Below are 18,991 nucleotides of genomic sequence, written 5' to 3'. Positions count from 1 at the left end.
CGTCACAGGTCGCAGCTTCTGGCAGCTGCAGGCCCAAGGGATTTGAGGTCTATAAATGTGCCATCAGAGCAGAGGTTCTTCCAGACAAGTTCTCTCGTGTAATCAATTCTCAAAATACAAGGGTGTCAATCTGGTTGGTGCAAGGCATGTTTTTCACAGGATAGCAGGTCGAAAGAACACATAAATGAGTGCATCGCAAAACAACGAAAGCGACTTATGAGTATTTCACAAAGAGGATCACCGACCTTGACCGACCTGAGCGTAAAAAAAGTTGCCTCAATCATCGATAGGTACGTCACTGCGCATCAAAATGACTGAAGCCTACCTAAATTCTGCAGATCTTGCCGAGGTTAGACAACACCAGGACTGGAGCCCACCACTGTGATTTTTGAAGTGTAATTATCATACATTTGTACCAGGATTTCAAGTTTGGAGGGTCTGCCAGAGGAGCTGGTGTGCAGAGTCTTCGAGGCAGTTCTAGCCAAAGGAAAGCTCACCCCACGTGTCTTGGAGCTCTTCAAGCAGACAGAGCACGACCTGGTGCTGAGTCAAGTGCGAGCATTGAAAGTGCAGTCACTGCCACCAGTGCTTCCCACCACCAGGAACACCTGGCTTCACGAGAAACCAGGCTGGTACTAAAGGTGTTTAGGAGGTCTTGTGAGGCACAGGGTTGTGGGACCACCGCTGACAGAGTGGGGACACAATAAAGGATGTTGACCAGTGAGTTGTCTGACATCAGAAGATTGCAAGCCGTGTCTCGAGGCACAGGCAAAGGAATATCAGCCTTGCAGGAGAGCAGCTCTTGCCGCTATCAATGCACCTTCGATAGTTTCTGAGGGGCAAGTAATTACAATGCTGAACCAGGCGATTGTGTGCAAGTCTTCTTGGATAGCACATGTGCTGGCGTTTGTCTTGGGATTCAGGACAGCTATCATGCGCAGGTTGGACTATGCTGGAACTCATTAGTCGAACTGTACTGTGAACTCTTTCGATCTCTGATATGGGTCTCAAACCTCCTTTGGGAACTTTCACAATGATTCTTGATCAAGGGGCGCATGGATGAATGCACACTTACTTCGGTCTCCTTTTTGGGCATGCAATTTGTAACATTAGGAAGAACAGGAACAATTCCATGTGAGAGAGAAGAGTACATGGTGCCAAAGCAGTCACTGATGCAATTTGGTTTCAGCGCAGCTAGCTGAGACTTTTGTTGAATTTGCTGCATTGACGTTGAACTGCTATTTATTACACACAGGTCCCTCTCAAATCCACTTCAGGAGCAATGCCATATTTCCGGAAGTTTTGAGCGATAAGTGGTACATGCTTGAAAGAGCCCAACATGCCTCCAAATACTCTGAACAGCCAGCTGTTGATCCCTGGCTCCCCAAAGCATCCAAAAAGCTGCTTCTAACGGTAAGACTTCTGGAAGCGAGCACGGGCTCCCGGACCGCCAAACCTGCACAGACAAAGCAAACTCATCTGAGCGGTGCTTCAATGGGTTCCATGCATATGGACAAAACGCCAGAGCCTGTTGCACAGACATAAATGGAAAAATTGCGCACTTCTTGGGTTCGCAGCGCCTGGGGTCTGCCACCAACAGAGTCCTGTCGTAGGTCAGGAGAATGTCCTTGATCTCCCTCTTTGCCTGCTCGTCCACATCTGCACATCCGCAAGGCCCAGACACTTCTCAGCACCCCTCAGGTGTTCCAGGCCCCTCCACAGCACAATCTTGGGCAATGTGCTGTTCCTGATCAGCATGAAGAATGCATGCAGGACACCGCCATAGAATGCATCCAGCCAGAAGAACTTACATTTCTGGTAGAAAGCGACGAGGCCCTTGGCAATGGCTTGTCGGATTGCTGTAGCACAGGCACACAAGGCTCAGCCACACTCTCTTATTGCAGCAGCTCACGCTGCACATTTCTGTGCACAATGCACAAAATTAACTGAAGCTAGCAGAGCAGATGCCACTACTATCAGCAGATCTGATACAGCTGCTAGTGCAAAACGTATCCACTGTCAGCAGATCCAAAATAGCTGCACACACCGTAGATCTGTGACACATGGCCGCCACCGGATGCGCGGATGCGGATGTCCACGCCCTCAAAGCGCTGCTTGCCCAGGAGCAGCACTGGCTCCATCACCTTCCACCGCAGTGTGTCGGGCTGCACGAGCTCCAGAGGAGACCCTGCACAACAGTCCCCCAGGCCCTTCAAATCTGGCAGCTCATCACAGAGCGCCAAACTTGAGCAATGTCTGTGAATGTAGGAACAGTACGTTCTGCTTTCCACAGGGACATGGGAAATATCTGCAGTATTATAGTGTGACCTGACTCCTATCAAGCTGCTGCCTGAGGGTGCTCACCATTGAGCTTCAGCAGTCCAGTTCCCCTCTTCACGTATGCCACTGCGACAGCATTTTTCTGCGCGCACACAATCATTTTGATAATGCTTCGTATTCATGTTATTGAAGTATGTAGCTGCCTAAGACCGACAGCACAAAGGTTAGACGCAGGAAAGAGTTAGTGTGCAGTATCTAAAAAATCCCAGATGATCAGCCCCAGGCTCACAAGTTGAGCGATCCGTAACTCACCTTCCTGCCAAAGGTCTGCACTGACTGAGTCTCCTTCTGCAGCACAAATAGAGAAAGCGTCAGAGAAGGAACAAACATCAGACATTCTGAACATCATCCTGCAATATAAGGCTCTGCCCAAAGCAGAACAGCATTGAAATCATCGTCACCTCCGCCATGTTGTTGGAGAACAGCCCAAACGTGCCCTTGCTCAACCTTCAGACGCACACTGTGAAGCCCAATGCGAGGCGGCTGGCAGGGTGGTGCCGTGAGATTAGTAAAGCTTGCAGCACGTGCGTATCAGGGGTGGTGTTCAAATTGTAAATCCCTGTCAGAAACTGCCAGGTTCCTTCCTTGTTGCACAAACCGCACAAGAATCGGTGCTTAAATTGAGAAAATGCTTGATGTGGTGCGCATATCCGATCCCAGCCTTTGCACCTGATACTGGGGCTGCACAGCAGGGAATGTAAACAGAGGCATGACGGGTGGAAGCGCAAATGTGCTTGTGCAGGGCTTCTCGCATCTTGTTGGTAAGGAATACCATTAGAACAATTGTTTTGTTCAGATCAGCTTGTATAAAGATTGCTTGTGCTGTTCATCGTCGAGGTTTTTGCACTCGCTACTTTCGGTTGGGGAACAAGGACGGTTAAAAGGAGACTACGTGTGGGTGCAGTGTCCCAGGTTTCTACAAGACTCATTACATTCTTCTTGAACCTGCTCACAGCCCGCATCCTGACGGTGGATGCCTATGGGGTATGACACATTGCCATGTGCCTTCTGGGAAAACATCATGCTGGTTTAACTGACTGAGATGATCTCTTCTATAGTGTCGAAGTGCGGTCTAACAGCTCATGTTGGGTGCAGCTGGCGTCAGTGCAGTTCCACCTGATAAACACCACCATCCTGTTTCTGAGCCGGGAGGGCTTCCGCCGCGGCTGCCTGCGCGCGCAGCAGTTGCAGGATGCTTCCGGGCCGGGCGCCATTCTGCGCATCGCGGCATACTGCATCCCTCTGGGGGCGGCTGTCACGCTGTGCGTGTGCGCTGTGGCCCTCAGGGGAGCCTCCTCCCTGGCCGACCCCTACGCTGTGGCCATCCTGTTGCAAGGTAGGACTGGACCTGCAATACCTGCAATAATGCTGTACAGCAATGGGGAGCCCTGTGCCAAATGACCTGGGTCTGAAAGCAGTGGAGAGCATTGCAAGCAGACTATCTCTCAGTGACACGACGTACGATTTCTTGTCGAAAGAGCAACTGCTGTGTGTGCGCTGAAGGGCTGGCGGCCATGGTGGAGCTGGTGAGCGAGCCGCTGTACATTCTGGCGCAGGTGCGGTTGAAGCTGCAGCTGCGCGTGCTCGCCGAGGCGGCTGCCACGCTGGTCCGGGGCGTTCTCACGCTCGCCCTGCTCAAGGCCGGTACCTGCAATGTCGGCATCGCGCTCTCGCTCGCACAGGTCACCCCTGGCCTTAGTTTGTACTGTGTGCAAGCTCTACTGTAGAGTATGTCCGTCATGTCTCGAGCCAAAAATAGGCCGTGCGCATGCGCATTCTATTGTGCCATGCATCCGGCACGGATCTGATGCGCGTGATCGATGATCATAAGGAGTAGAGTCTGATGTGGGATGCGAAAGTGTTCTGCAGCTGGCGTATGCGGCGGTGACCTTACTGGTGTATGCGCGGCACTTTGGCTGGGAGCTGCTGTCCTGCTGCGGCGGCCAGGCCGGCCGCACGGCGGCGCGCACGGCCTCACAGAAGGCGGCCGCAGTGCTGGACTACAGCCTGGCCGCCACCGCCCCGGACGACCCTCCCACCGACGTGCCGCCGCCCGTCGCGGCAGAGCTGCCGACGCGCGCGGCCGCCGCGGACGCGGAGAATTCTCCCTGCGAGGACGAGGGCGCGTATGAGGATGACCTGAGCGTGGAGCAGGGTGCGGAGGGCTGGGAGTTGCTGAGCAAGCGCTCAGCTCCCGATATCGACCGCGCGGGGGTTGCTCACGCTGAGCTGGCAGCAACGAAAGCGAGACTTTCAGGATCAAGTGAAGCGGGAAAGGATGTCACGGGGCGGCATCAGGGTCTGCGGCAGCGGGGTGCAGGCAAGGGGTCGAGCTCAACACATGAGAAGCCTCCCGCATCCGCCTCGGGTGCAGGCGGCCCTCAGCAAGACCCAGGGGGCAAGGGGAAGGCAGATGATGTCAGCAAGGACAGCTCAAAGCCGCTCCGCCAGGTTGACGTGCTGTGGATGTGCGCCATATTCACCCTCCAGGTGGGGCAGATGCAATACACCCTCCTTGAAATTCTCCGCTGGTTTCCATACTGCCGCAATGACGTCCCTTGGGAGACTCTGTCCTGAGGAAAGTTATTGGGCATAGGATGATGCGTGACATGTGGTGTGATTGTGGGCAGGCGCTGGAGAAGCTGCTGCTGGCGGAGGGGTCCAAGATGGTGATGGTGGCCTTTCAGAGCAGCTACAGCCAGGGCGTCTACGGCCTCGTCTCCAACCTGGGCTCCCTCGTCGTGCGCACCATCTTCCAGGTAAGCCACCCCTTTGTTCCCCACAATTCCCACCCCTTTGTCCCACACAGCTGCCTCTGTGTTGTCCCAAGCTTACTCTTTCCACTCCGGCTGATGGAGGTATGCATTGCAAGTCTTGAGTATGTCAGGCAGAGCAGTGCATCGCCGGTCTTGCATGCAGGGTGAACAGGAAAGTGCAGGGCAATGAGTTTGATGGGATTTTGTGGCTGATTGCAGCCGTTTGAGGAGGCGGCCTTCCTGGCGTTCTCGCGGGCGGAGCCTGGGCTATGCGCCAAGGACGCGGCCGCACAGCGCTCCCGAGTCCTGGCCATCTCCGTGCGCTGCGTCACCGTCGTGGGTGAGCCATCTCATCCGTTTATTCATCCACTGCTTTTTTATCTCGTGACTCATCCCAGCACACTTCTCTTGTCTTATCATCTTATCTTTCTTGCTGCTGTGCGTCTGCACCAGCCCAGTGTGGGATTCTGTCAGCCTCCAAGGCCTGCTTTGCTCAGGAGCAATGCTGCATGCATACCTTTGCATGCCAGAAGAGTCCGCACCTCGTGATTGGGTGCATGTGCAGGGCTGTTGGCGGTTGCGTTCGGGCCGGCGTACACGTATGTGGTGCTGCGCATTGTGTACGGACGGCGCTGGTCTGAGACGGACGCGCCGCAGGCCCTGGGCGTCTACTGCGCCTACATCCTGCTGCTGGCCGTCAATGGAATCCTAGAAGCCTTTGTGCACGCCGTTGCCCGCAGCAGGCAAGTTGCACCGCCTCTCCCTGTCTGTGGGCTCCCGGCAGAATTGTTCCAAGCTTCAGTTTGCAGGGCACCTCTTGCTTCCTGTCCATTCCTTCTCACCCTCACTCGCACACCGCAATATCATCAAGGGACGGCTGCAGGGTGACCACAGACATCTGGCCTTCCCGTGATGGCAATGACGTGAATGGGGACATCAAGGATTGGATAACAAGCAACACACAGATGAAGCTTCCTGTGGTTGCAGGCTTGCTTGCTTGTGCATTAATGAATTTTTAAAAATTTGATTGTCCCTCACAAATGGGAGACAATGCAGCAGAAAGCATGCGAGGTTCTGTGCTTGCAGGGACATCACGCTGTCGAATGTGTGGCTGGTGGTGTGCTCCGGGATCCACCTGGCCCTGGCAACAGCACTGGTCCGCTCGCACGGCGCGGTCGGCCTCATAGCCGCCGACAGCGTCAACATGGCCCTGCGCATCCTCTACTGCCTGCACTTCATCGGCCGCCATTTTGCTGCCGTGCCCGGCCACAGCCTGCGGGGCCTCTTCCCCAGCAGGGGAACTTTTCTGGCGCTGGCCGCAGCTTTTGCGGTGGTGCTAGGCTCCAACGGTGTTTTCCTGGGTGGCATGGGGCTGCCATGGGGCGTTGCCTCCCCCAAGGGAATTTTTGTCGGTCTGCCCCACGGCAGCGCGGAAAAGATTGTGGGATTGTGGCCTGCATTGGTGGGTCACGTGGCGGTCGGCGGGTCTGCCCTCCTGGTGACCCTGTACCTGGTGTATCAAGCGGAAGGGAGGCTTGTGAAGGAGATTCGGGCGCTCAGGAGAGCAGCTGCTTAGCTTGCGGGCAACTTGTGGCTTGTGTCGTAAGTTAGGGGGACATGTACTTTACTACTGTAGCATACCAGCAGAGGTCGCTGAGCGTATGGAAACCGTCCATATTAGGGCAGCAGTGATGCAGTCGTGGGCCTGACATGCTCCTGTGACCGTCAGATTCAATCATATATGTATACTAGTATTTAGGGTCAAAATAGTGTGTAACCTGTGCCCTGATTACAATGCACAAATTCGTTACAGATTCTATATATTTGGAGATCACAATAGGATGCAGTAACATGTGCAGCCACAGCATATATATGCATTCGTGGAGATTGGCAAATTATACAATTAGCTATTCAGACTCTGCACAGTCATTCAAGCCAAAATTCCCTCATCAATATCGTTGTGCCATTCCCTATTTGCGTTTTAATAGAGCAGTCAAATTTCAAAAAGCACCCTATCGCAGCGTGCGTTTGCAGTGCACCTCTTGTCATCGCGCCTTCTAAATCTTAGATAGCAATCTACGCTGTATGAACATGTGCAAAATGCACTCAAGCCATATCACATCTATATGGCTTGAGTACATTTTCAGGTTGCCAGGGCGCCCGCAGTGCCATGCAGGCCTTCTGCTCGGCCGACCAGCTGCCCTAACAGGTATTCCAGATCCTCTGCACTGTCTGTCAGGTTGCCGCTAGCGCTCTTGCCCTCCATGCTCCTCGCAGCCTTGCCTGGAGAGCTCCTCGCGGCTTCATGTGTGTACAGTCCCGCTGTTGCATGCAAGTGTATCCCTCCGCTGGCCGCGCCCCCTGCTGCTAATATTTTGCCATTGCCGCAGGAAGAGTTGGCTGCCTTATGGTCAGCTTTGCAGCCTACTGCTTCCTGATAACCAATTTTAGAAGCAGCCTGGAGGGTCCCTGCTTCTGGCAGTCCTTGCTGTCCCGCATTGTCTGCAATGGATGCGTCAGACTGCGCAGGCACGCCGGAGGAAGATGTGTGATCAGCCTGTGCAACGCTGTGCTTTGCTTTGGCACACCTTGCTGGCGGCTGACGCGCCCCCTGCTTCTGCTGCCTGGCCTGCCGCCGCTCCTGCTCCTGCACATGTACACCAACTCACCTGTCATGCAAAATACATAAAAAGGACTCTTCACGAAAGGGACAGCATCCCTAGCATGCAGGAAGCAACATCTTGCCATGGCATTCCTGGTGTAGCTGTGTGAATGACATCGAGGAGGTAGAAACTCTGCAGAGGCTTGAAAATGCACCTGTCGCTGCTGCATAATCTCACGCTGGGAGCGCGTGAATACGTGCACGAATGCGGTGATGTCCCGCCAGAAATCGGCGTCGGTGGCGAATGCGGCCGAGTTCTCGCCAAAGTAGGCCACCAGCTTGCCGAAGCCGGCCCTGGCCTCCAGCAGCGTTCTCTTTGCCTCCGCCAGATTACTCCATACCTCCTGCAATGAGCCATCACGTTCTCAGACGCTCCATGCTCTCCCAGATGCAAAGCTGATACAGATCACCACCCAGACACCTCTTGATGAGCAAGTTTGTTGGAAGCATGCGTCAATGTAGCATTGTCCACAGCACGCAGCCATGACTGCATTGACATTCTGCAATCGGGATTCCGAGAGGATTCTGCCGGTATACAGGGCAAAAGGAAAATTCACTTGCCTCGAGGCTGGTGGCCATGGTATCATGGTAGTTGTCAGGGAGCAGCTGCACTGACACTCGCTCGTCTTTCCCAGTTCCGGCCACATGCAGGCAGAGCCTGGCGCTCGGGGGCGTTCTCTCCGTCTCGCGCGCCATGGCAGCCGCCGCAGCTCCCGCCTTTTCCAGCATCTCCGCCACTTCCTGCATCGCGCCACACACCAGAGACATTACATACTGCTCTCATTTTGAATGATACGACAAACGTCCAACCTTCAAGTCGAAGCTTCTCATTTACACAACACAAATTGACAGGATGTGTCAGCAACCTCCGCCTGAGGACACCTGCAGAGCGACATAGAGGGGAAAGCTTTGGCAGGGAAGTGGGGTACCCCCGTATATAGGGGGTCTGGTAAGGGGGGTAAAGTGGGGTCCCACCGAGAGGGAGGTCTGCAGTGCGGGAGACACGACATGGGGTGCCTCGTCGGAGAGCAGCGCGTGCGGCGGCTCTGCTGTACACAGCTGCGCTGCGATGTAGCGCAGCAGCGTGATCTTCCCGTCGCGCGAGCGTGTGTCCTGGTGTGCGCACACACAGCCCATGTCAGCCAGGGAACACCGCCGTAAAACCCAATCCTGCCCCGAGGACTTTTGAAGTCAACAGTCATTCAGCCAAACCCTGCTGGCAGCTTAGAACATGCTGAGATGACAAAGTGGGAGCCACCTCAAGACAGTATCCCAGTCTCCCAATTTAAGACCTGGAGCCATCGAAGGCAGTTTGCGAGACAGTGGGGTGACAGAAGTGGCACGCTGAGGATGCGCAAGAAGCTAGAGACAACACCTGTAGCTTCGGTAAATTCTTCAAGCGGAAGCCAGCGGCCTGGCCGAGGCGGCCGCCGTGGTTGAGGAAGTTGCCCAGCGCCAGCGCGGCCGTCAGCGCTGCTCGGAAGCAGCCGCTGCCCGCCAGCTCAGCGTGAGCCGCCAGGTGGGCCGCCAGCACGCGGCCAGCTTCCTGCAGCTGCGCGCGCGTCTCAAAACTCGACGCGAACGTCGCAAGCCGCTCCTGGATGCGCGGCACCTGCGCACACATGACCCCAATGAGCATAATCTTTCGGTGAATTTTGATTTGCAAGCATTGAAAGTTAGAGCGCACTGATGGCCTGGACCCAAAAACCGACAGGACAGTGGAGGTGAATTGTTAAGACTGCAATGCCTCCAGCAGCACATTCTGATTGGCAAGGCAACTCACTAGAAAATAAAGGCAATCCCAGAGATCAAGGCTATTGAAAAGAGGCAATCTCAAGGGCAGCAGACTGTATAGCCATTGCACAGTCATCGATATCGTAGTCAGATAGTGAGAGCAGCTAAACCGCAATCCTGCCTCACCAGCCAAGAAGAAGGTAGCAGCACACCTTCATGAGGTCCAGGCAGAGGCGCTCTGCGTCGGTCAGCGCATCTGCGCGGCCGCCGGACCGGAGGAAAGCTTCGAGCATGCTGCGCTCCTCCGCGGTGGGCACACATGCCAGCACGGCGGCCGCGTCGTCCGCGCTCGCTAGCAGCTGCCGGTCCAACCTCATGACACCATCCGCCGTCAGGCTCCAGTGCACCCTGCACCCGCTCGGTCTGTCTCAGCCCTGGCTGCAGATGTGATGCCACAGTACGTGTGCTGCCATCTTCTGCTCTACATAACGACCTAGTCTCAGTCTCCTGTACCTTGCTGCAGTTGGGCACAACGCACACATCACACACTGATCACTCACAGTCAGTCAGCTCTCTGCTGCATGGTCATGGACTTCCATACATCTGCAATAAGCCGAGCAGCGCCCTTGGGAGGGAGAGAGACATGAGTTACTGTCTTGCACCCAATCCAAAGTCTCAAGGTGAACCTCTGCTGGGGAGTCCAATGTAGATTTTACAGTCTCCTGGCCTCTCAGTATCCATTGTTGAGTAGCAACTGGGCAGGAAGCTAAGATTAGTAAGAGACAGACTTGAGGCCGGCCATGCGGATGCCGATGGCGGTGGCGCGCTTGAGCTCCAGCACGGCCAGCTGCTTCACCGCCGACTTCTTCACACTCGCCTTCTGCAGCTGCACCGCCTGGAACAGCTCCTCCACCTGTGCCCACATCAAGGCTCCCCTCACATCCACAAGCTGCGCTGGATATAATCATTATACTGTACCTATCATAAAGCGCTTTTCCTGCCAGAGGCAAGGTGCGTCTGCACACAAGCTGCAGGTAAAGGCTGCCACGGATCCTACCCCATGATAAACTCGCCATATCCAAGCTAGTACCAATAAACCGTGGGCACGGTGCTCAGCATTTCTACCGCCCCTGCCAGCTGGGACTGCACTGATGATAGTTTGTGTATGACTGTGCACAAACACAGGGCAGTGCTACCTCTGCATTTTCCTGGCCTTAAGGCCTCATATAACATCCAAGTCCGGCGTCCTTGAACATGATACTCAAAGCAGGACCCCTTGAACTTAGGACAGTTTCCCACAGAGCCTTGAGGAAATTACCTATCTTCATGCCCTCAAGGCCCAATCTCTACAAGTGACAACCGTTGCAAGGCAAAATTGGGAGGCATGCTTAAAGGAGGACAGGGCCCACCTCTGGGAGGTTGAGGGAGGAGTAGGCGGGCGGGTGGGCTGCCCAGAAGGTGCCCTCCACTCTGCTGTCGGGCAGCTTGTCCCAGAAAAAGGACTTCATCTTCCTGCCCGGCTGCGGCCCGGCAACCACGCGGGCCTTTGGCGGCGGCGGTGGTGCTCGTCCTGGGCCCTTCAGCAGCCCTGCTCATCACAAACAAACTTCCAGGGTCCCTTGGCGTTTTGCTGGATTTGCAAAAGGCCTTCTGTCCCACGTGGCTTGCACGCTTCTCATGATGCATCCATGCCACTCCGTCAGTGGATTTTGACATTGACATTGACAGTGTCTTTTTGCAATCTGCTGACCCTGGAATAGCCTCATAGCTCTCGCAAGATTCTTGATGCAAACATGCCATTACTCCCACACAGCCAACGGTCAGGCATGCGAAGCCTTGGCAAGATGACACAAAAGTTGGGTCGTGTATTAATATAGATTGCCAAGAGCATTGTGGATACCTTGTCCTTTGGGGGGTGGGGGCGGGGGTGCCGGCCGTTTGGCAGGCGCTGCGGCGGGGGCCGGAGGCGGCGCAGGCGCGGGCTTGGGTGCAGCGATGACATCCTTGATGTTGGCGCGCAGCATGTCTATGGAGGCATTCATGTATGGGTCCAGCAGGCTGTAGATGTCCGCCAGCACATTCAGCAGCCCTGCCATGACACAAGCTATCATTTATATTCTCGTTACATGTTATCAGTGCCTAGAAAATCTGGGCATATCCAGCAATGTGCCGCGCAAAGAGACATTTAAGAATGATGCTGCAAAACAGTCATACAATCCGTGAATCAATCCATGCACAGTTTTAGTAGGCCAGACAAGCGTCTGTCATGATACTGGCAATAAAAGCAAATAAATCCAGTGTTGCAGGTGCATGACACTTGCATGGAAGGTCAACTTGATTGAAGCAGCACGCGCTTTCCATGAGACTGGCAGATGATCACAGTATATGTAGCGTTGCCGGTGCATGTCACTTGCATGGATGCGAGTTCTGATCAAGGCAATGTGGGAAGGGCGCACCATTGTCAAGGAGGGCATTGGTGAAGCGTTTGCGCAGGGGGAGGTTGGCCTGGGCCTCTGGGGAGGTGAGGGCTGCATTCAGGAAGGAGATGATGTGGTCGCACAGCTCAAAGTCTGCGCCTCTGTCTGCCTTGTCCACCTGCATGCCACACCATTGCACCTGCTCAGTTTTGCCATTGGCTGACATCCTTAAGCAACACTCTGGACAGAAATTCCCATGAAAGCACATTGACACGTTCCATGCAGCACAGTTTTGAAATGGAAATAAAGAAATATCTCACCTTGAGCAGGGCTATCAGAGAGCTGCACTGCTCCAGCAGAGTGCTCTTGCCCTCCCCAAATGCTCCCACGCTCTCTGGCCCACCACTGCTAGGCCCATTTGCACTTCTGGATGGCTGCTGAATCAATTGCAGCGGAGCATGCTCGCTAGCTGCATGGATCTGCGCAATCTCATCCTGCTCTGGCGGCCGGCTGACTTCCTCCCTGGCCTGCAATGGTTTCTTGGTAGGCTCTACTGTGGTAGCACCGGGGCTCTGTGCGGGACGGCTGGGCTGCCTGAGAGGTGGCGGGGGCGGCGCGGGCGGCGGTGGCGGTGCCTTGGGAGCGGCTTTGGCAGGACGTGGAGGCGGCGGCGGCGGCGGAGGGACCGGTGCAGAGGGCGGCGCTTTTTTTGCAGCTGGTGAGGATGCTGTGCCTGAAGTGACTGCCGCCTCTGCTGGGCTGGCGGCTACCTCTGTAGCACCCTCTCCTAAAAGCCCCTGCACGACAGTGTACATGCTCTCTTCAGCCTGCAATACTGCCAACACTTCTACCTGCATTACCTCAATCATGCAAAATCATCATATTATATCAATATTATCATGCAATCTGCAATGCCTGAGGGGCAGGAGTGCTGAAAGGAGGAACCCTTGCGGCACCTGAGACCTTATGCATTCGGCAATGCCCGAGGGTTATGCAACCCCAGGAGCTGAAAGGAGTCGTGGACTTGCGCAAAACCCCTAAATACCAGAGAACAGACACCTGAACCAGCCAATAGCGGCGCACCTTGACGGCCAGGCGGTACCCGTCGGCAGAGAAGAGGCACAGCTTGATGAGCATCTCCACGACCAGCTTGGCAGCGTCTGTGTGCGAGAGCGCGAGCAGCGCGCACACTCGCGGCAGGCAGCCGTCCACTGCGAGCACGCCGCGCATGCCGGCCGCGCCACTCATGAGCGCGTGCACGCACTGCAGCGACGCCAGCAGCGCCTCGCGCGCCTCCCCTCCGCCGGCGGCCTCCTCCGCGGCCTCCGCGTGCGCGTCCAGCGCCTGCGAGTCACCCTCAACTAAGCATTTGCAGGAACTGAGTCACCTGATTACGCACGAGCACGCAGCAGCTGTCAAGATATAAAACCCGCTGGCACAAGCTCTCCCAACTAACATAGGAGCGCGATTTCCAGAAGGCAGGTTATCTGCAGAGAGCAAATTTTCTCCAAAAGGGCAATTTCAAGGAGCCTGCCACACTATGCACGATCCATCCCCATGCTGATTATAAGGAATGCAGTGCATTGTTTGGCATGAATAGAAGCTTCGTTCTTTATTCGGGGTTTCTTCCTTGACGCAGGACACCACAGAAAGAACACCTGGAGCAGGAGTTCAGCGCCGCCCAGCTGGCAGAAGAGGGAGACCCAGGAGGTCGAGCAGAAGTCTAGGCAGTCCTTTAGGTCCATCAGGCACCGCACGCTCGGGCACCGCTGCACATCCCTCAGCATTGCGTCCGGGCTGCAACCAGCATGCATCAATCTCAGCCCTTTGTGTCTTCCGGGGATCCCCATGTGTGCAATGGTCTGGCTGCAGGAATAGTGGATTGCGCCCAGCATATATCCCTATCAGCCCATCTTACATTCCAGCAGCTCCACTGAGTCTTGAACTGTGAGACAGGCTGGCGCTGCAGTGGTGCTTGATGCACCAGGCATGTGTAAAGCCAATACCTGATGAAGGCGGTGTCGTGCTCGGACGCCCAGAGTCCATTTGCCTGCGTGACCTGCACTACGTACATGGCTGCGGCGGCCAGGGTGCCGTCACTCCCCTGCTGGCCGCTCTTGGCCGCCTCGGCCCAGCCCTGTGCAACTCAATATTATGTCAGACTGCCTTCAAATCTCTAGGCAAAGCACAAAAGCAGTGGTCCGCACGCGTGGCGTGCTAGCAACAGGATCCCCACTCAGCATAAGTGATAAGGTGTAAGGGCATGCTCTAAATCACGAACAAGTCTCCGCATAACAGAGGTGGGCACCTGCAGAGACTCCAGGCGCTCGGCAGAGAAGTCCTCTTTGTGGCGCACCACGTACTGCTGAGCGCGGTCAAACTGCTCCAGCAGGGACTCCGCTGCCAGGCTGCCGCCCAAGGCCGGCTTTGCCTGGCCGGCTGTGGGCGTACTCGTCCCTCTGAGGGGCCGCAAATTGGCCGTGTAGGCCGAGAACGCCGTCATCCCTGACTCGTGTGATTCATCCGACATGCTGGATGCAATGTCCGAGGGCACGGGCGGCACGATGACATTCCTGAGCCAGACCAGGTAAGATATCATCAGGGGCTCAGTAGTTTTGCACAGATTATCAGCAGAGTTGTCAAGAATGGTATCTCGCAGGAGTGTCAGCATGATTGTGCAGGATTGTAAAATTGTCAACAAATCGTGGGTGTGGCATTTGTTGTGATGGGCGTCATGCATGTCCAGAAGATTGGCCGTGCTGCACCTTATGGATGAGGAGATGGCGGCAAGGAGAGAGGAGCGCTTGTGCTGCCCAGAAGGGGAGCGCAAGCTCTGGCCCCAGCCGGGTGACTCGCCGCTTATTGCCGCGGCTGAGCCGCTGCCGAGGCGGCCGTCCGGCAGGGGGCTGCGGTTTCCAGCTGCAGTCGGCGTGCCGCTGCGTCGCGGCATGCCGGGGCTGCTGTTGCGCGGCGCGCCATGTGGGCTCTGCTGTGGGCTGCTGAAGTCCAGAGCAATCCGGCGCAGCTTTGATGGCGATGTGAATACCTCCTGTGCGTCAGAACGGCATTAGCCTTCAGGACAGAGGGGATTCGGCGAGCTGCAGCAGGTGTGCATGTGTACTGTAATAGGAGGTTCTCAACTGAAAGATCAGTGCACGTCATGCAAGGGAAATTGGGCCAGGGAGTGGAGGAGGCACCTGTCCGGTGGTGTGCCTGCGGGCAGATGGCGAGGCTGGGGGGCTGTCAAGGAACTGCGGCCCTGCATGGTCGGAGCTCTTGCGCAGACCTGCACCTTAGAGTCCATGTGTTAGGTGCAAGAGGTATAATCTGCTTAGAAAAGCTGCTTTCTTTGCCAAGGGGGTTTTGTAAGAGCAGTGGAGGCACACCCAGTGGGGAAGGAGCCAGGAGATGGCCGTTGGCTTGTGCATCCGTCAGTGTGAGTGCGCTGGCTCCTGGAGAGCCCCTGGCAGAGGCCTGCATGAGCTGCTCCACCCATCTGCCATGCCGCCAAGACACCTCCTCAGAGCATGCAGCTTTGACATTTACGCACCTCTTGTCAGGTGTTTCTGGAGAATTTATGCGATATATAGTTCAGAATTGGGCCACCACACCTGCGGCGATCCTGCTGAGTGGTTGCAGCCAGCTCATACTTCTCGCCGCTGGCCTCGACTGTAAATGGGAACAGAGCGCCTCCCTTGACTGTGCTCGAAACCTGGTGCAGACGATTCAAGTTAGAATGTGCTGTCTGAAGCCAGGGATTTAAGCTCTGCAGGTCATCTTTGATTGCAAGGACTATCTACTAGGCAATAAGCGTGGCTAAATATATGTGTTGATAGGGCCCACCGTGACATTTGCGCCGCTCAATTTCAGGGTGTTGGCGGCTGCTTCGCCAACCTGCCCAAGTGAGGGACACAGATACAGATATAGATGCTTGTTTCTCTTTCAACGGCAAGTATCGCTCATGGGTACACTCGAATTGGCAACAACAGCTGGGTGCCCGGTTCATGCCGAAATCTACAGGGCAGCTATCGCCCACTACTCACCTTCCTGTAGTACACTATAAAGGGCTGGGGTGCCGTGTAAAGTACAAAGTACCTCAGGTTCCATTTCTTCACAACGTCGCCTGGCCCCACAGCAGGCACACTATGAAAGAAAGGCCAGGTGCACATCTTGTCTGCTAAACGATAGGTCAGTCCACATGACAACCACTCAGTACATTTTTAGGCATTCAACAGCATTTGTTTGGAACAGTTGATGTTTACACTACAGAAAAATACTTGTCTTGGTATGATAATAAGGACATTCTGGGTTCCAAGACCATCACTGCAAGCGGATAGAAGAATACCTCTTTTATAGAGGTAACCTTCTCGTTGTTGCATTATATATCATAGTACATGTTTCCAATGATGCAAATGACACAGAACTGTTAGTTTGCTGCACTCTGTGAGCTGCGTCTTCACGGAAGTTATTCCGGAACGGTAAAATTGGAACCCCCGAGAACTTCACACACCATGAAGAAGGTGCTTGGTACTAGAAGCGTTCCCTTTGACTACTGTAGCGTGCAGTACGGCTGTACGGAGGGTTTGATCACACTTGAAGTCCAAGAGTCCAAGTCCTTCCGAGACGACCCTGCGGGTGACTACGCGGTTACCAACGAGCTCGAGATGCTCAGAAACGAACGCATACGCAAAAATCTGACTTCTTTTCTCAGTTCTAGTGGTGTTACGGGAGAAAAGAAAGGATCCAGTGGTCAGGCACTGTGCTTGGCGTTTCATCCTGGTCGTAGAGGAAGGACTGCAGAACTTTGCATCACCAAATCTGGGCTGCACGTAGCCGTGCAGTGGTTACAGAGCCACACCTTCTTTTGAAAGTCCACCATTATCAAGAGGCACCTGAAATCGTCTTGAGAATGTGTGAGAAAGGCCCAAATATCGCAGAATAACTCTGGAAGTTTGTGAACATACCGCTTCTGCAGCATCGTCTAGCTAGCCATTCAGCCATGATTGTGGACATCACTGCACTACGTTGTGTCTAGAAAGGTTCGGCAAGAGGCTGATCAGCTGTTGCCGACATGAGTACGCTTGCAGCAGCTCGTGCAGACAACTTCTATTACCCTCCAGAATGGGATCCCTCCAAGGGGGGCCTGAACAAGGTGAGATGTTGTTGGAGAATTGTGTGCAGCTGATTAGCTACCCATGACTTGTCCGTTATCAGCACAGCTCTCACCCTCTGTGTTCCCTGTGCACTGCAGTTTCAGGGCCAGCACCCGCTGAGGGAGCGCGCAAAGAAGCTCGACCAGGGCATCCTGGTGATCCGCTTTGAGATGCCTTTCAATGTGTGGTGCAACGGCTGCGGTCACCTGATCGGCAAGGGCGTGCGCTTCAACGCTGAGAAGAAGCAGATCGGGAACTACTTCTCCACCAAGATATGGAGCTTCTCCATGACGGCACCCTGCTGCAGCGAGCACATCGAAGTGCAAACGGATCCCAAGAACCATGAGTACATCGTGGTGGCCGGCGCGAGACGGAAGGCAAGTCACCAAGATCCACTTGCACTGTAGATGTTGCATACTCTGCACTGATCTTTTTGACCCGGAACCAGGGATTGTGATTGCTTAGAGGCCTGCAGCCCTTGGTCGAGTAAGCGCAGTCTGAGGTGCTCTGGGAAGGAGAAACTTGTCTGACTATTAACTTGTGTCATGCAGGCGGAGACGTACACAGCGCAGGATGCAGAGACGCATGAGCTTCCGGACTCTGAGGAGGCACAGGCCAAAGATGACCCGTTTTCCAAGCTGGAGCGGCGGGTGGAGGACAGTAGGCGCGGCCGCGAAGGTGCAGACAGACTGTCCGAGCTGCTGGAAGACAGCGAGGCAAAGACTAAGGATGACTACAGCATCAATAAGGCCCTGCGGCGTCAGCTCAGGTTTGCCTCTCGCCAATTTGCCTTTTCAGGAGGATCATTTGCTCAGCTGCCCTTGGATCATTGCAGGAATCAAGTGCCTTGAGATCCTGTGAGACGCCTTGATTATATCCATGGAGCTGACAAGTAAATCTAAAAAAATTCTGGTGTAGGGGTGCAAGGAAAGAGGAGAAGAGGAGGGACGAGCAGCGGAAGCAGCTGGGGTTGCCAGATGCAGTGCGGCTGCTGCCAGCTTCAGGTGCAGACGCAGAAGCAGCAGCGCTTGTGTCATTTGGGGATGCCAGCGCATTTGCAAACAACAGGTATGCATTTGGCCTGTGCTGAAGCTGTTGTATTTATATTGGAACTCCTTAAGCCTTCCGCACTGGTATGGCCTTTCAGATTTCCCAGAAAACTGGGCTGAGGCAGGAATTGTGTGCATGCGAGCAGGAAACACAGGCGGCAGGCTATCAAGGATCAGCCCATCTTCTCAGGGCAGGCAGCAATGGCAGGGGGTCAGCAGCGAGTGGACTGGGGACAGGCAACAAATCAGCTGTCAGAGGGGGCGTGAAGGGCAAAAGTACTCTAGACAAGGCAGCGCTCCTGCTGAAGCGGAGGAGGATGGATGTCAGCTTGAAGTTGGGTCTATCCTCTCCTGGGACGCGGTCCTGATAGTGGAGCCAAGCAAGGCATGCATGACATGTGATCGTCGCCATTGTACATCAAATTACACATGTACTATAATTAGCGCAGATAGAGCCAGAAGCCATAGGACTATGGCGCTGTACACTCACTTCTCTAGGTGGAATGGATATTTTCAAACAGCTGGCACCTGATGAATTGTCCGCAAAACGCTACAATGAGCACATTGCATGCGCGGAGACTGTCAATTGCGTTTTGTCAGATGGTGTTGCTGCAACTTGAACTTTACCGTGAGTGATAACAGCACTGCATGTGTGAGTGTGACATTGCTGTCTGTCCAGACGCGGAGTGCCTTCATCATGATGGTCACGACCTCAGTATTTGCGCAATGCACACTTAGGGAGTCTGACTTGGCAAGTCCTCTGCTAGCCGGCTCAAGTAAGCTCAGCTGTCAGGCTGTCACAGGCATATATATGCATGATCATCATTTACCATGATGGCAGCCGTCGCGGAGCATGCATGGCACAATTACGTGTCATAGG

General features: G+C 54.8%; 4 protein-coding genes across 4 annotated transcripts; 2 read left to right on the top strand and 2 right to left on the bottom strand.

Moving 5' to 3' along the window:
* Positions 1-1,226: 1,226 nt before the first annotated feature.
* Positions 1,227-2,795, bottom strand: COCSUDRAFT_24531 (40S ribosomal protein S16). The gene is made up of 7 exons (XM_005646447.1): positions 2,742-2,795; positions 2,593-2,628; positions 2,365-2,422; positions 2,048-2,188; positions 1,812-1,859; positions 1,563-1,659; positions 1,227-1,456 (listed from the first exon to the last, which is right to left on the bottom strand). The coding sequence occupies exons 1-7, from the start codon at positions 2,748-2,750 to the stop codon at positions 1,408-1,410; spliced, it is 438 nt and encodes a 145-aa protein (XP_005646504.1). The 5' UTR covers positions 2,751-2,795; the 3' UTR covers positions 1,227-1,407.
* A 148-nt stretch (positions 2,796-2,943) lies between these two features.
* COCSUDRAFT_48002 (Rft-1-domain-containing protein) lies at positions 2,944-6,672 on the top strand (the record flags this gene model as incomplete). Its single annotated transcript, XM_005646446.1, has 10 exons — positions 2,944-3,101; positions 3,245-3,324; positions 3,436-3,676; positions 3,844-4,022; positions 4,210-4,495; positions 4,661-4,830; positions 4,971-5,099; positions 5,316-5,436; positions 5,662-5,884; positions 6,183-6,672. Exons 1-10 carry the CDS (start codon positions 3,050-3,052, stop codon positions 6,670-6,672), a joined length of 1,971 nt encoding a protein of 656 aa, XP_005646503.1. The 5' UTR covers positions 2,944-3,049.
* Positions 6,673-7,239: 567 nt separating this feature from the next.
* Positions 7,240-16,016, bottom strand: COCSUDRAFT_56399 (actin-binding FH2; the record flags this gene model as incomplete). Its single annotated transcript, XM_005646445.1, has 21 exons — positions 7,240-7,743; positions 7,914-8,102; positions 8,371-8,499; positions 8,734-8,871; positions 9,134-9,370; positions 9,705-9,900; positions 10,281-10,405; positions 10,902-11,080; positions 11,393-11,581; positions 11,949-12,087; positions 12,230-12,736; positions 12,993-13,253; positions 13,568-13,706; positions 13,916-14,046; positions 14,218-14,482; positions 14,675-14,958; positions 15,107-15,195; positions 15,296-15,405; positions 15,521-15,621; positions 15,753-15,803; positions 16,005-16,016. 21 exons carry the CDS (start codon positions 16,014-16,016, stop codon positions 7,240-7,242), a joined length of 3,975 nt encoding a protein of 1,324 aa, XP_005646502.1.
* Positions 16,017-16,605: 589 nt separating this feature from the next.
* On the top strand, positions 16,606-18,783 carry COCSUDRAFT_66760 (DUF572-domain-containing protein). The gene is made up of 5 exons (XM_005646444.1): positions 16,606-17,061; positions 17,161-17,439; positions 17,614-17,831; positions 17,981-18,130; positions 18,258-18,783. Exons 1-5 carry the CDS (start codon positions 16,981-16,983, stop codon positions 18,376-18,378), a joined length of 849 nt encoding a protein of 282 aa, XP_005646501.1. The 5' UTR covers positions 16,606-16,980; the 3' UTR covers positions 18,379-18,783.
* Positions 18,784-18,991: the final 208 nt, after the last annotated feature.

This window comes from Coccomyxa subellipsoidea (genome assembly GCF_000258705.1).
Source record: "Coccomyxa subellipsoidea C-169, whole genome shotgun sequence".
NCBI classification, from domain to species: domain Eukaryota; kingdom Viridiplantae; phylum Chlorophyta; class Trebouxiophyceae; family Coccomyxaceae; genus Coccomyxa; species Coccomyxa subellipsoidea.
Note: the sequence above shows the minus strand (reverse complement) of the source record. Positions and strands in the feature narration are given on the sequence as shown.

Bases quoted from the DNA above. Each gene is read 5' to 3' on its own strand.
- COCSUDRAFT_66760 (XM_005646444.1), top strand. From the start codon at position 16,981: ATGAGTACGCTTGCAGCAGCTCGTGCAGACAACTTCTATTACCCTCCA. The intron at 17,062-17,160 runs GTGAGATGTTGT...TGTGCACTGCAG, and splicing joins CCAAGGGGGGCCTGAACAAG to TTTCAGGGCCAGCACCCGCT. The intron at 18,131-18,257 runs GTATGCATTTGG...GCATGCGAGCAG, and splicing joins AGCGCATTTGCAAACAACAG to GAAACACAGGCGGCAGGCTA.
- COCSUDRAFT_24531 (XM_005646447.1), bottom strand. The intron at 1,860-2,047 runs GTGTGTGCAGCT...CCTGTGCTACAG, and splicing joins CCATGTGTCACAGATCTACG to CAATCCGACAAGCCATTGCC. The intron at 1,660-1,811 runs GTAAGTTCTTCT...GCGGATGTGCAG, and splicing joins CGTCGCTTTCTACCAGAAAT to ATGTGGACGAGCAGGCAAAG.